This window comes from Toxotes jaculatrix, chromosome 6 (assembly GCF_017976425.1).
Source record: "Toxotes jaculatrix isolate fToxJac2 chromosome 6, fToxJac2.pri, whole genome shotgun sequence".
NCBI lineage: Eukaryota > Metazoa > Chordata > Actinopteri > Toxotidae > Toxotes > Toxotes jaculatrix.
In genome coordinates this window covers 7,201,235-7,214,556 of record NC_054399.1, presented here as the reverse complement: position 1 = coordinate 7,214,556, position 13,322 = coordinate 7,201,235, and the positions used below count along the sequence as shown (strand labels likewise).

Below are 13,322 nucleotides of genomic sequence, written 5' to 3'. Positions count from 1 at the left end.
CTGTCCCCACCACAGACACTCACACACAACACACACACACACACCCTGACTGAACTGTAGGGTGGGGCATTGACAAGACTTGGTGTATCCAACTGCCCCCTACTGATAATGTCATTAGCTGTGGCAGCAGCATCTCTGCATGTAGAAAAGTACTCTTTTTACATTTCAGACTGAAATGTCATCCCTGTAGCTGCGGCTTCTTTGTTTGCATCGTGAGCAGACTGAAATTCAGCTTCCGTAAAAAGACTGGATCGATTGGTTGGTTGCCATACTGAGAATAACTTTGTCATGGCTGTGTTGGCTAAGCACTGTTTATCTTGGTTGGATACCTGTATATTGGCACGGCTCTTTTGTTTTTACACTGCTGCTGTGTGACAGATTGGTCTGGTACATAATGAGGTCAGAGTTTCATACACCATAATACATATGACACTCTGTTCCAGACCTGGCCCTAAGATGGCTCTTTGCTGATGTGATCACAATGTTCCAAAGTCCAAATACAGGTGTCAGTACTTCAGTTAATCAAGACTGGTGTGGAGGTGGTCAGGGATAGGGTGGCATGAAAATAAATGGTGTACGTACCTGATCTCATTTAAAGACATTTAGTCAACTTTGTAGTTTGCATATTGTCTGCAAAAATCTCTCAAACAACATCCATGCCCAAAGTGAGCTGCAGTACCATATTCTCTCTCTCTCTCACTTTCTCCCTGTCACTGTGGAGTGTCATTCCACCTTCTCACTTTTTCAGCCACTAAAGAAACATTCAACGCTGCTGTCTGTGAGATTAAACACTGCCTTGCTCAGAGAATAAAGACAGTAGAATTATGTATTAATTGTTCTGAAAACAGCACTGAAGACTGTTAAACTGGTAGAGAATTTGTGCAGATTCAATTATTGAAATTATGCCTCGTGCATTTTTTTTTTCAATACGTGTTAAGTGTTATGATAAAATGCTGCTCTGTCAAGTAGCTCCTCCTTCACTCCGTTGTCATAGCGACCCCCTCAGCCTCACAAAGCAACTCTTGTAACTTGTTTGTAATGCCCTCATACATCTGCAGAATTAACTTGACAAAAATGACAGCTACATCGTTTGGATCTTTCGCTTGAGCTTAATTTCCTGGAATAAAGCATTTTAAACCCTTTATGCTAAGACCATGAAAAGAGTACTGATTCTACAGTGTCCTCAGTTGTCTGGTCAAACAAGTTAGCAACGCGTACAGTGAATTCAGGAAGGTCATTGCCTTGTTTGACTTGAGCTTTCCCTCAACTCTGACCAGTCTCCCTGTCCCTGGCGCTGAAAAACACTTTTCCTTTTATGAGCTATTGAGTGTTGATTGATGAGGTAAAAGGTTAATTTAAACAATTTTAGCATAAGGTCGCGACATAACAAAATGTGAAAAAAGGGTCTGTATACTTTCTGAATGCACTGGAAGAACAATCAGATGTCCAAAGATTATATTCTGCATCAATCTTTTTCTTGTTTGTGTGCGTCTGTGTGCATGCGTGTGTTCACTTTCTTAGGAAACAGTGCCAGGCCCCGAACAGCTCTGCCCCCCCACCAGAGAGCCCACCCAAAGAGCTGGCCAGCAACTCGCCCTCTCAGGTGAGCGTGCTGTTCTTTCCCAGCTGTACAATGACTACTAATGTTTTACTGTGGTCCTATGGTTAGATAGGGGCTATTTTCACGATGACTTTTCAGTTTTGAGACTCTCAAAGTGCTTGATGTTAATTCAGTAGAGTATAAATGCGCTCAGCATAGCTAATCTTTGACCAGAGCTAGTTTGCCTTTGGTTATTCCAGCTGATCCAGTGGAAATGTTAAGGAAATGGGCAATTGGATTATTTTTTCCACCAGTTTACCAAACACTACAGCCTGCTGACTGGGTTGTCCCTGCAGTCTGGTGGTTTCTGGCATTTCCCAGGGAGGGTTTATCTAAATTCTTCTCTCTGTCCTCCTAAACTGAATTGTGTTTCCTCTCTATATCCTCAGTTTCAGTACATGTTTTCTGATCTGCTTCCAATTGTCTACCGTTACTAACTAATTGTTATCCAAGAGGAGTTGAACTGAGGGCAGCTGGACTTGTTTGTAGATAGATGTCTCATCCAAGAGGCTTCTTCAGTTCTGAAGAAGTTACAACCAAGTCGATTCAGCTCTTCTTTGATAACCATGAAATCCCCCTCCACTCTACACTTTATTTTAGTGATGCTCTCTTTTGCTCCTCGTTGCCTAATTCATGTTTTTCTTATTCCTTGTCCAGCTGCCCTCTTTTTACGTCAGTCCAGACTCTTGAGTTTATCCATTGTTTATATTTCCATTAGGCAGAGGAAGGAGGAGCTATTCTGTTATATTAATAGCTCCTTCCTCACAGGTTCTTCTCCTTCAGGACACCTGCTGAATGGCACTTCCTTTCCACTACCTCCCTCAGTAAACACAAACACACAAACACTCAAGCAAACTGTATGCCCAGACCCTATTTTAGATTCAGTGGTTTAAAAAATTTTTTTTTAAAGCAGCAGATAAAGCTGCATGTAAACCTCAGATAGGTGAGGGATGAATCCGGTTGCAAGGGCTGCAAGGTAAACAGGGCAAGACCATGTCCACACTAAGATGGATAAAAATGAAAATAACTGTCCATGCCAGCATTTAATTTCCAGTTATTTTCAGAAAAATTTCCATTCACACTTAAATGCAAGTTAAAAGTTCAAATCTTCCATCTTCGCCTCGGGCTGGAAAAGTTTTCATTACATCTGCTTACAGTCTGAAGTGGGACTCGTGATCTCCAAAGAAACACTGTGTTAAAGAATGACATCTTAGTGTGAATGTAAATCCAAAATTAAGATGTTCTAATAGAATATATTTTGATAGCAGCTGAGCTTGGAAATAATTTAAAAAGCCTCGCAGGCCCTAACAGTTCCCCTCACCAGTTCTGGCTGTTGTTTTTGAGTGCCAGTCTGCTGTTGGGATACACTCTGATTGGGTCAGCCATTCCCAAAGACATGAGTGCAGGCTGGGTCAAACAGGGCCTGTCTGTAATATAATCCCTGGTATTGTGAAAGGACAGCACAGTCATCATAATCTCGGTGCTTCTGAGAATACTCTTCCACTTACATGTTTGTTTCTTTGTGTTGCATTCTTCATCTTTATGCTTATACTAGAATCCTCTGCTCTGTACACTCCTTTGTCCTCCACAGTTTAGACCATTTTTAATTGCTTTGACATAGGCTGCAGTTTCCCTCTTGCTTACACTTTACGCCCTTGCAGTTAACTGATGTTCAGATTGAACCCTGTTGAAGGTTCTGTTACTAAAGCTGCTTTTTTTTCTGTCAGAAACGGCCTGCTGCTGACTTCATTGACCCTCTTGTCAACAAAAAGCCGAGGATATCACACCTTGCCAGCAAGGCTGCAACAGCCCCAGTTAATGGCAAGTTCAACTCCTCCAGCGGGAGAGGAGAGGCAGGAGGAGCGCAGGCAGAAGTGGTTTCTGTGTCAGACAGCAGCATGACGTCCAGCTCTCAGCAGCTCCCTGTGCTGGACATCCCTCGTCCTTTTGAAGCACTGTCGGACGTCAGCAACGACTCCAGCCACAATGGGAGAGATTGTGACTCTCAGGAAACAGCAGTGTCCGAGAGGCTCAGCCAACCTCCTTCGCTCTTCTCTGCGTCATCGGCGCTGACTGCGCCCAGCATTGGTACATCATCTCCTGGACATTCGGTCCTGGATGGCCCTCGGGACAAGAGTCTTTCATCCTTCAACAGCAAGTCCAAGAAGAAGTCAAAAAAGCATAAAGACAAGGAGAAGAGCAAAGACAGGGAGAGGGAGAGGGCGAGAGAAGAGCAGCAAGAAAAGGAGAAGGAGAAGGAGAGGAAGAGTCGTGAGGAGCGTGTGCCTGAGCCTAACAGAGCCTGTGAGATGAGCCCAGGAAACCTCAAAAGCAACAGTATTCCACACAAAAGCACAGGTGAGAGCAGCAGACGCACAGAGATCCTCTTTTTTCTTCTGTGCAAAATGTCTGTATTTATTAAAAATCAGTTTCACGGCTCTTCCATCAGATAAGAGATTTCTGAATAAAAGTAGTACACTAGTCATCACTGTGAGTAGGTGATGCATCATGTGACCAGAATGTGACTCACTGATTAAACGGAGACCCCTGCTGTTCAGCTTTATTCAGTTACCTCAAATGTGAATCCAACTGGCAGATAGCATCTTTAAAGGATTACACATTGAAGAGATTAATGATGTGAACAATAGCTAATTATGATGAATGATTCGTTTTTGTGGTGTTGTCTTTCCCGTTGCTCTAAAGCAGTTCTTACACACAGACAGTGAAGATAACATATTCAGATTAATGCCATTTTCTGTGTGACCTCGTTTCAGATCTGAATGGAATGTGCAAAAGTACCAGTATTCCTTCGTCATCGCTTGAGGTGGCAGACTATTTATTGTGAGTATTTAACAGTCTTAGATCTCAGTAGTTCCTTCAGTGTTGCTGCTAGCTAAGAGAGTTTGAAATCTCCTTAAATTCATTAGTATAAATCTGAGTTTTTAAAACAGTGAGGCGGGGGAGTCAAAGGGGGAGGCCTGGGGGGAAAGTCCATGCCATTGTTCAAAACAGTGGGTAGTTAGTTATCGTAATTTTGCCCACTTACCTGCAGTTGTAGCAGTTCTCAAAGACAATAAAGGTGCCTTAAACCCTTCAGTGCCTGATTGCCAGTAAGTGTCAAATTTGTAGTCCTTGGAGTCAAACCTGAAAACACAGACATGATTCACATATTTTTAGAATCAGTATGACTTACCACTTTACAAAGATATCAGTATTTCTAATGCCCATTATGAATAAAATTCCATAAATTTGATTTAAAAAAATCCTAGAAGCATCTTGTTTTCTTCTTCTTCTTCAGCTTCAAGTTATCTTCAGTATCTACAGTAATCCAGTAATAGTTGTCTATATATTCATTGGTACATTGCAAACAGCAAGTGCTGATTGCTAATTTGGCATGCTTTTTTTTATTTACCAAAAAAAATACAACTAATATTTTTAATGATGCCTCAATGTAAACAAATACAGGCGAACAGGGGAGTGTTTGGCTAGATTTAGACAAACGGCAACATACAGACTTATTTCTATGACTTCTTTGGGGAACAGATCTAATTGACAGTGAGTGTAGAAAAAAATACAATTACAATTTGAAATTTATATCAATTTGTAATATATTTTGAACAGGACACATTGAACGGTCAGTCATCTTAGTAGCCAGACTCCAAGCTGCTGAGATGACCGCAACTCCAAAAAAGTTTACATAATTTAGAGATAATTAGACATTAGACATAATTTAGATAAACTGACCACACGTTTAAAATCTAAATGGTTATATTCTCACCTGAAAAAAATATCTAAATTTAATAAATTGTTAAGTTAAGAACATAAGCAAAAGTATCTGTATAACATTGCTATGTATCCAAATCAACCACAGCGTAGTTCAATAACATTTCCTCTTATTCCCCTCCCAGGAAGTACACAGTTATCGGCTCTCCTGAGCAGCGTCAGAGGTATAAAAACGATTTCAACGCAGAGTACAGCGAGTACCGGGGTCTGCATGCTCGGATAGAGGGCATCACCCGGCAGTTCACTGTGCTTGACAATGAGCTCAAACAACTTCAGCAAGGCACAGAGAAGTACAAGGTAGATTCCCTTAAGGACGCACACAAATTTGATCTTTTTGTTGAAGAATATCTTGAGTGACTAGAGAAGAAAAAACAGATTTAATGTATTCACATCGGTTTCCCTGTTTGTGTCTCTCTTCACAGACAATCCACAATCAGATTCTTCAAGAATATCGTAAAATAAAAAAGGTAAGCTTTCCACCTGCAGCTGATTTCGATGGCATGAAGTATCTGAGTAGATTATCAAAGTTTGACTCTTGCTTTTTCATGTCCCTTGCAGACTAATCCAAACTATAGCCAAGAGAAGAACCGCTGTGAATATCTACACAACAAACTGGCACATATAAAGAGACTTATTGCAGAGTACGATCAACAGCAACTTTAAAAGTAGTTATTAGACATTGTTTCCCTGTTATCTCTGGAAACCAAGCAGATAAAGGAAAACTCTGGATTCCGCTTGTGGTAAAAAAAAATAATTATAAAATTTAAAAAAATGTTCTCAAGAAAGATGCCATGAAGGGAGTATTTCCCTCAGTGGGGCCAAAGGCTCTAGTGAGGACTAAGCAGGACACATGATCTTTTTCTCTCTCTTTCCTTTCCTTTGTTTATTTTTTCCCTTTTGGAAGATGGGGGCTGCGCCAGCTGTGGCCAGGTCCATCTTTGTAGTTACAATGCATCCAGACAGAAAGGTTCTGTGTGGCTTTGTTTTTCTCAGCAGCCCACCCTGCTTATAGTGCACAGAGGTCTGAAAGAGTCAAAACATGGACAGTTTCCCGCTTTCTGGGGAAACATCCAAATAATCTTTCCTGCTTTTGAAACTGGAAGGAAGGGGACACTGAGATGAAAACTGCAGATTGTACACCAAAAGCTACTAATTTTTTTTTTTGTGTGTGTAAAGAAAAATTAAGTTAACAATGGCATCAGTTTTCCCCATATACTGAAATGAATGGTTGTGATGTTCAGGGTTTTTTTTTTTTTTTGTCTTTCTTTTTATTTATTTTTGACACTTAACTGGGGGGAATGAGTCTGTATTACACTCCTCAATACCAGTACTTAAAAGCTGTCTCTCATATTTTGTCCTCACATATTGAATGTCAGCCAGTATTTCATTCAGAAGCTGCCTTGCCCATCTAATTGTCACTGTTGGCGTTAATTTTCTCTTTTAAAGAGATGCAGATATTACTATTGATTAAATCAAAAACAATGCCTCTAAATGCACATAGTCAGACACAGCTTTGTGTGCTTGACTTTTCTTTTCTAAAATCATGTGCAGATGTCTTAACAATGGGGACGTGTGAAAGTTTCCCGTGAGTCCAGGGCTGTAGATTCTCTGTGAACACAGTCTCCTCTCAGTCATAACAAGCTGCAGTGCTTGTTCACCACTTACAGCAGTGGTCCATAGTTATAGTTCATCATGTTCTATCTATATTAAGCTCTTAATTGGTTGTCTATCCAGTTCAGTTTGTGATGGCTTTTGTAGCAATAGAATGACTCAAAGTTATCTGAAGAGTTCATCGCCAGCTCTGCTCTTTATCACGCTATTGAAGATCCTCTAATTGTTGGACGATGCAGGCAGGGGATTCAGATCTGCAGGCTTTTTCTTTTCATCTTCAAAGTGTTCAAAAATTTAGGTTGATCCACAGATCTGATATCTCCGAAGTTATCATCCTTGCCAGTTTTGGTCATTTAAAGCAACAGTGTTTACAGTGTCTATTAGAAGATCAAATTTCTTTTTTTCTTTTTTTTTTTTTTCCTCGTCTGCTCATCGACCCACGTGGTAGTCCATTCGAGACGACTGTTAAGATAAAGCCATCCTCGATCATCTTCCCAGTGGAGCTCCTGCTCAGAGAGGGAATGCTCTCATGCGACCACTTTTTGCCTTTTCAAATGTGATGTCAGATTTTCAGCGGAGGATCAGCCCTCCTCTCTGAGAAGTGTCGCATCAGGACGGATCGACTCGACGTATCCGAAGACAAATTAGAAATGCTGTATCAGAAGTCGAGTCTAGTCAGCGAATGCATTTCTTATATCGATCTTTTTATGTGAATATGAAAAATCAGCACTTTTTCTCCTGATCTTGCTGTTACCTGGGGGTTTTTGTCCAAATGACACTTTTCTCTTTGTCCATCAGAGTGCATGCTTTATGAATGTGTTACAATGAACAGTCTTTGTATCTTTACTTGAAAAAAAAAAACTGCCCAAGGATATCAGAATCCAAGCAAAGGCCTAGTCCAGCCGAGTTAATATGTAATCATCAGACATGGCTCTGACCAGCATGTATACCAAAGTGCTTACTGAGTGAGATGAAACAAAACCAAATGTTGGCAAAGGAACATGTCAGTATTCTTTAGTTTCTGTTATCATTTCTTTTGTCCATATAATTCATCATCCAGTGGAAACTTTCTCAGTGTTTTCTTGTCAGTAGGAGGTCAGAGGAGGCTCTTTTACTTTCAGATAGGATTTGCATGACTGGGCTCAAGTGTTTTAATGTAATGTCAGGTTTCAGGATCTATCACTCTCCTATTTCAAACACTACATTAAGGCCAGTACTCCGAGACTGACCACAGCGATGCTGCGTTGGTCAAGACCGAGACTGGTTCTGGAACTTGATAAAGTCTGGGCAGCAGGAGACGCGAACGTTTTGTCACCAGAATCAACACTCAGCACTGCCCAGCACTGCAACCTTTAACAAGAAAGACACTTTTCATTGATTCTTACTGTATCTTGTTTTCTAGAAACATTCTGAAATGATTACTGTATTACGCCTCTATTACGGTCAAAATCCATTGTGAATGAGTTCATCAGTAAACACATTTTGCCCCAACAGAGAGCAAACTGTGAAAGTAGTGAAATGCCAGCACAGGAGTACCATTGTATGAGCTGATTGTGCCAAAATGACCTGTTGTATAGGTTTTTTTTCCCTTTTCTCTGAGTATGTACATGCTGCTCTTTGAGCAAAGAGGGCTTTGGAGAAGAGTCATGAAATGTTGGCGCTAAAACCCAAAGCACGCTTTTTGAAAACCATAAGGGACTGGGACTGAAATTGATCTTTGTTTCAATAAAATTCTTTAAAATCCTTATTTGTGAATTTCTGAACCAGTTTTTGCTGTGTGTTATTATAATGAAACTGAATTTAAAAATAATAATAATTGTTTTTACTGTATTTTCCAGAGTTAATGTAACGAACACCTTGAACATGGATAGTGATGCCATGAATTTGGCTCGTTTCAACGTTTTATGATGGATACAGACTTTTTGGGCTTGGACAAATCTAATCAGATTTTTTCCAACAAATGTTTTTTGTTTTGGAAGCACTGCAAAGATTACGTTTGTTTACACCATTCCCTCAAAACATTACAAATGAGACACTGGTGTGTTTGATAGACCTTTCATCGTGTTTTCCACTTCTGTTTAATGGACATGTCAGTACTCCTAACATTTGTTTACAATTACTGTGGTCTGTAGTGATGAGGATGTCCTGTAGATGGCAGCAGTTTCACACAGTTTCTTTAGCCTCCTCCTCATGTTGCTGGCACACCTTGTTTTTGTTCAAGAATGCAGCAATTTGAAAAGAAACATTTTGATTCCTCTCATTCCCCCAGTTTGCATTGTTTCTCCTGAGAGGTAGACTTATGTATGGTCAGCAACACCCTCAGGAATCAAGTCTGATTGCAAGCGAATGGGAATGGGAAAAGAAATGAGCATTTATGTAGCCCATACCTGCATGTGTTGTTGGTTTCTAATGTGTATCCTCTTATAGCCCATCAGTGCGTGTCATTTACTGCCAAGCCTGTGCCTCGCATTGAAACGTGGATCCAAGAAAGGCCCTGGCATGGCAGCGTGAGCAGAAGATGCTCCGGCAAGGCAACAGAGAGGACAGCTCGGTGTAATCTGACACACTGTGAAAGATCCCAGAAATCTACATAGCGACTGTGTTCCAGTTGGCTGGGCTGAGCTGTGCCTGAGCCTCGCTATGCTGCTACTGGCTCCCATCCCAAAGTTGGCCTCAGCACTGCTCAGGGAGCTGGAGGGGGGCCCGGTCAGCGAGTTCACTGTGGCAAGCTGCCATCTCTCCCTTTTCCTCAACATACAGCAGCATATACACTGACATGTTTACACACAGAGCAGAGAAACCGAGAGCTCTCTCCCCCCCTCTGTGTTTCCAGGGTTCTTCGAGTAAGACGAGATTTAAATTGTCTGGATTTCAGCAGTGAAATGTGCAGAGTGTTTTTTTTCTTTTATTTATATTCTAACAGAGCAGGTCAGTGCTTTAATGTGAAAATGTGGGCCACGGTTGAAATGAAGGTCAGTCAATTCATTGATGTTAGACATTAGGGCATTTCATGATAGACTGTAGTAAAATGGTTTATCATGAAGTTTGTCCACACTGCTTGCATCCGTCTGACCTGCACATCTCTGCATTCAACCACTGAAAAAGCTCATTCTGGCCTCATGCAATGTAGACTGCTGAGAGTGAAATATTTCTGACTCTTGGCACCTGAATTGTGGGAAGTTTGGCAACTTGTGACGAGCAGACAAAAGACCAAACAAGGACACGCATTTGCGTGGAAAAACAACAACAACAACAACAACAACAACAACAACAACAACCACCACCATTATAGCGTCACATTTAAAAGAAATACAATCAATAAAATATGGTATGGCAAATTAATTCAGGCAAAATGAACCAGGACAGTATGATATAAATGAATAGTTACTTGTGTGAAAGAGCCAATGACGATGCTCTGCCAAGCCCTTAACTGTACATAGTGCAATTCAACAGTGAGATTCACTATTGCCAAGACAAAGATCTGCTGTCTGTAGCATTTTCTGAGATTTATGAATATGGTACTGGTGGAGCAGAGCAATGAACACACAACAGTAGTCGTGTTCAGTTGTGTTCACAGACCCGCAAGGCAGAGGAGATGAGCATTGTAAGCACAGTGCAATAACCAGGTTTGTTTTGTGTTTTTGGATCCCAGAAAGAAATATGATTAACCTCCATTTCCCCAGTCTCGGCTTTTTATTATCTCTATCTGCAGTCCTCCCACACACTTGGTACAACTAATTAAAAATGCTCTTTGACATTTGAGTTCATAATCTTGATCTCACAGTTCTTGCGGCTCGCTGTGTCTTCTTCTACTCCCTTTTTACTGAGCCTGTGCCCCAGTATCTCAGTGTGGGACAGTGGATGATTCAGCTCAGCAGCTCACAGTTCTGAGTATTTCTACTTCATGTTGACTGTCATGACCTTCAGCGTCACTTCTAACTGGAGGGGGATTGTTTCCTCTAACCACTGAACTTGTTGCTAACGCCATATCATTATCTCATTTTAAATCACCAATCAGGGGCACACAGATGTCTAGTTACAGACAGAGATATTCCCTTTTATACGAGATGTTCTGACTTTTTTGAGTGTTATATCTATCATACTTGAGACCACTAAGCAAACATGACCTTGTTTGAGAGTTGTTTTGTATGTATGCGATAAATACAATAATAAATAAGTCAAGATTCCAGGTCCGTTTGTGTTTTATTATGTCTATATACCATGTGTGGATTTCAATGAAATTATTATGGACTTCTAAACTCTGTCTTTTGTGGTTGAGAACCAACCTTTTGAAATATAACCTCAGGTCACATTCATGCTGCAAATTACTAAACCTCCTTCTAAACAATACCAGCTCTGTTGTGGATTGCCACACTGAATCAGCCAACTTTTGTGTTAATGAGCTGAGGACATTTCTCTTTCAATTCTACTTGAGCTGTCAACACATCCACACATTATTCTCACATTTAATTTTTTATTCTTTCATTAAGACAGCAATCTAAAAAATAACCATGCTCAAAAACATTAATAAAAAAAGCAGATTATATGGTCCGACTTGTATGTTGTTGAATAAAATTGTTTTGCTTCAGACTTGTTATTGCACCGGATGGCAGAGTAGTTACACAGGCAAACTGAATATCAAAATTACATAGTGACTCGACCACATAGCAACCCATCCCTGCCCTCAACTGCAGAATATAATACAAATCATCACTCATTGTGGATACTTCACAGTCCCGCAATTATGTGTTGTGTTCAAATAACTATAACATACTGTAATTAGTTTGAACTAATTATCCTACCAATGCATTTTCTATAAACTATGTAGTGCATTACATGTACAATATTCATATGGAACAACAACAATATTGTTTATCGGGCAGATTGTAATTAATGTCACAGTGAATTTAATGCCTCTTAAGATCAGATATTATTATTAAATATTTATTTACTTGTATGCATAGATATAATGATTAATTATTTGATTTTATATGAAGACTTGTCCTTTTAAACTCTCTTAGATTTGAAGCCATGGGACAAAAGTGTTAGACTGTGTGTAAATGCTGTAGTGACGCAGATGTCTTCATTTAGAACTTTGATCAGTTTGGGACCACTGATCCAACATTAGACGTATTTGTTCTCTCTATTTGTGTGTGTGTGTCTGTCTGTGTGCAAATATTTATGTTTATATATCAAAGGTCAGCTACATGTCTAAGTTAAGAGTTTAATGAGTGCTTCATTCTGAATTTAGTATTTATAACTATGTCTTTATCTAACAACAAATGATTACAAGAAAATTAAACACATATATTGAAGTCATTAATGTCTGACACCAGGACATCAGGAGAAAACCCTCACTCATACAGGGAGAAACAACATGCAGCCCCAACAGTTTTTGCTGTGAGCCACTGCATATGCACCTTTTTCACAGCATACATTTTTACTAATCACACAGGTGTGTGTGCATTCCACATACAGTAGGTGTACCAGGAGCTTGGAGCTGTACATACTGGTTAAGTAGCACACCTGGAAGAACAACCACTACTATTACAAAGTCAAATTTCTATAGCACCATAGCACTGTAGCATTCATCATGTAGGAAAAAATAACTGCTGTGAGAGAGAGAAAGAGAGACAGAGAGAAGTGTGCTTAGGGATGAATTAAAATTCAAAGAAATATTCTACATACATTCTACACATTTCTACAAGTGTCTGTTACTGCTTCAAACTGTTACTGCTTCAAACAGTAACAGTCACATTTCTACAAGTGTTTGTAGAAATGTGACTGTTACTGTTTGAAGCAGGAAAACAGCACCAGGTTGACAGATGTGGAACCTTATAATTATAAATAATTTAAACCTTGCAATTTACAGAACTATGTAATAATTTGACTCTTTTTTCATATTATACCAATGATTTTATTTAACATGACATATGCCTATTACTTATAAAATAATGTATAATTAAAATTGCCACTGTCTAAAAATAGTGCAGAATGTGGCCTGACAGTGAGACAAAAGCTAAAATGGAGAAGAAGTCACCATTGGGTCTCATGATGAACAGTCTTAATAATGTTTAATCAATGAGAGAAAAGCTTATTTTCCACTGTCTAAATGTAATGTTTAATCTAATCTAATGCAGTCTGGTGCAATATTAATTAAAGGCTTGTAAGTCAGTTATGTTTTAATAAGGCAAATAATTTTGTTAAGTAGTCTTTCAATCAAGGCTTAAAATAGAACATTTACAGACAAATATAGTTATATTTCTGGACTGAGCTGCGGTGATGTTATTCTCTCACGCGCCGTGGGACGGGTGTTCGCTCATGCTCG

At 39.8% G+C, this 13,322-nt stretch overlaps 1 protein-coding gene across 1 annotated transcript in view; it reads left to right on the top strand.

The window, feature by feature from the left end:
• ell (elongation factor RNA polymerase II) overlaps positions 1-8,737 on the top strand; it is a 33,855-nt gene extending 25,118 nt beyond the window's left edge. Inside the window, exons 7-12 of the mRNA XM_041040613.1 lie at positions 1,522-1,603; positions 3,328-3,958; positions 4,375-4,441; positions 5,509-5,680; positions 5,806-5,850; positions 5,942-8,737. Of these exons, the coding sequence (XP_040896547.1) occupies positions 1,522-1,603; positions 3,328-3,958; positions 4,375-4,441; positions 5,509-5,680; positions 5,806-5,850; positions 5,942-6,046 (1,102 nt within the window). The 3' untranslated portion in view covers positions 6,047-8,737. The remainder of the gene's footprint in view (positions 1-1,521; positions 1,604-3,327; positions 3,959-4,374; positions 4,442-5,508; positions 5,681-5,805; positions 5,851-5,941) is intronic.
• Positions 8,738-13,322: the final 4,585 nt, after the last annotated feature.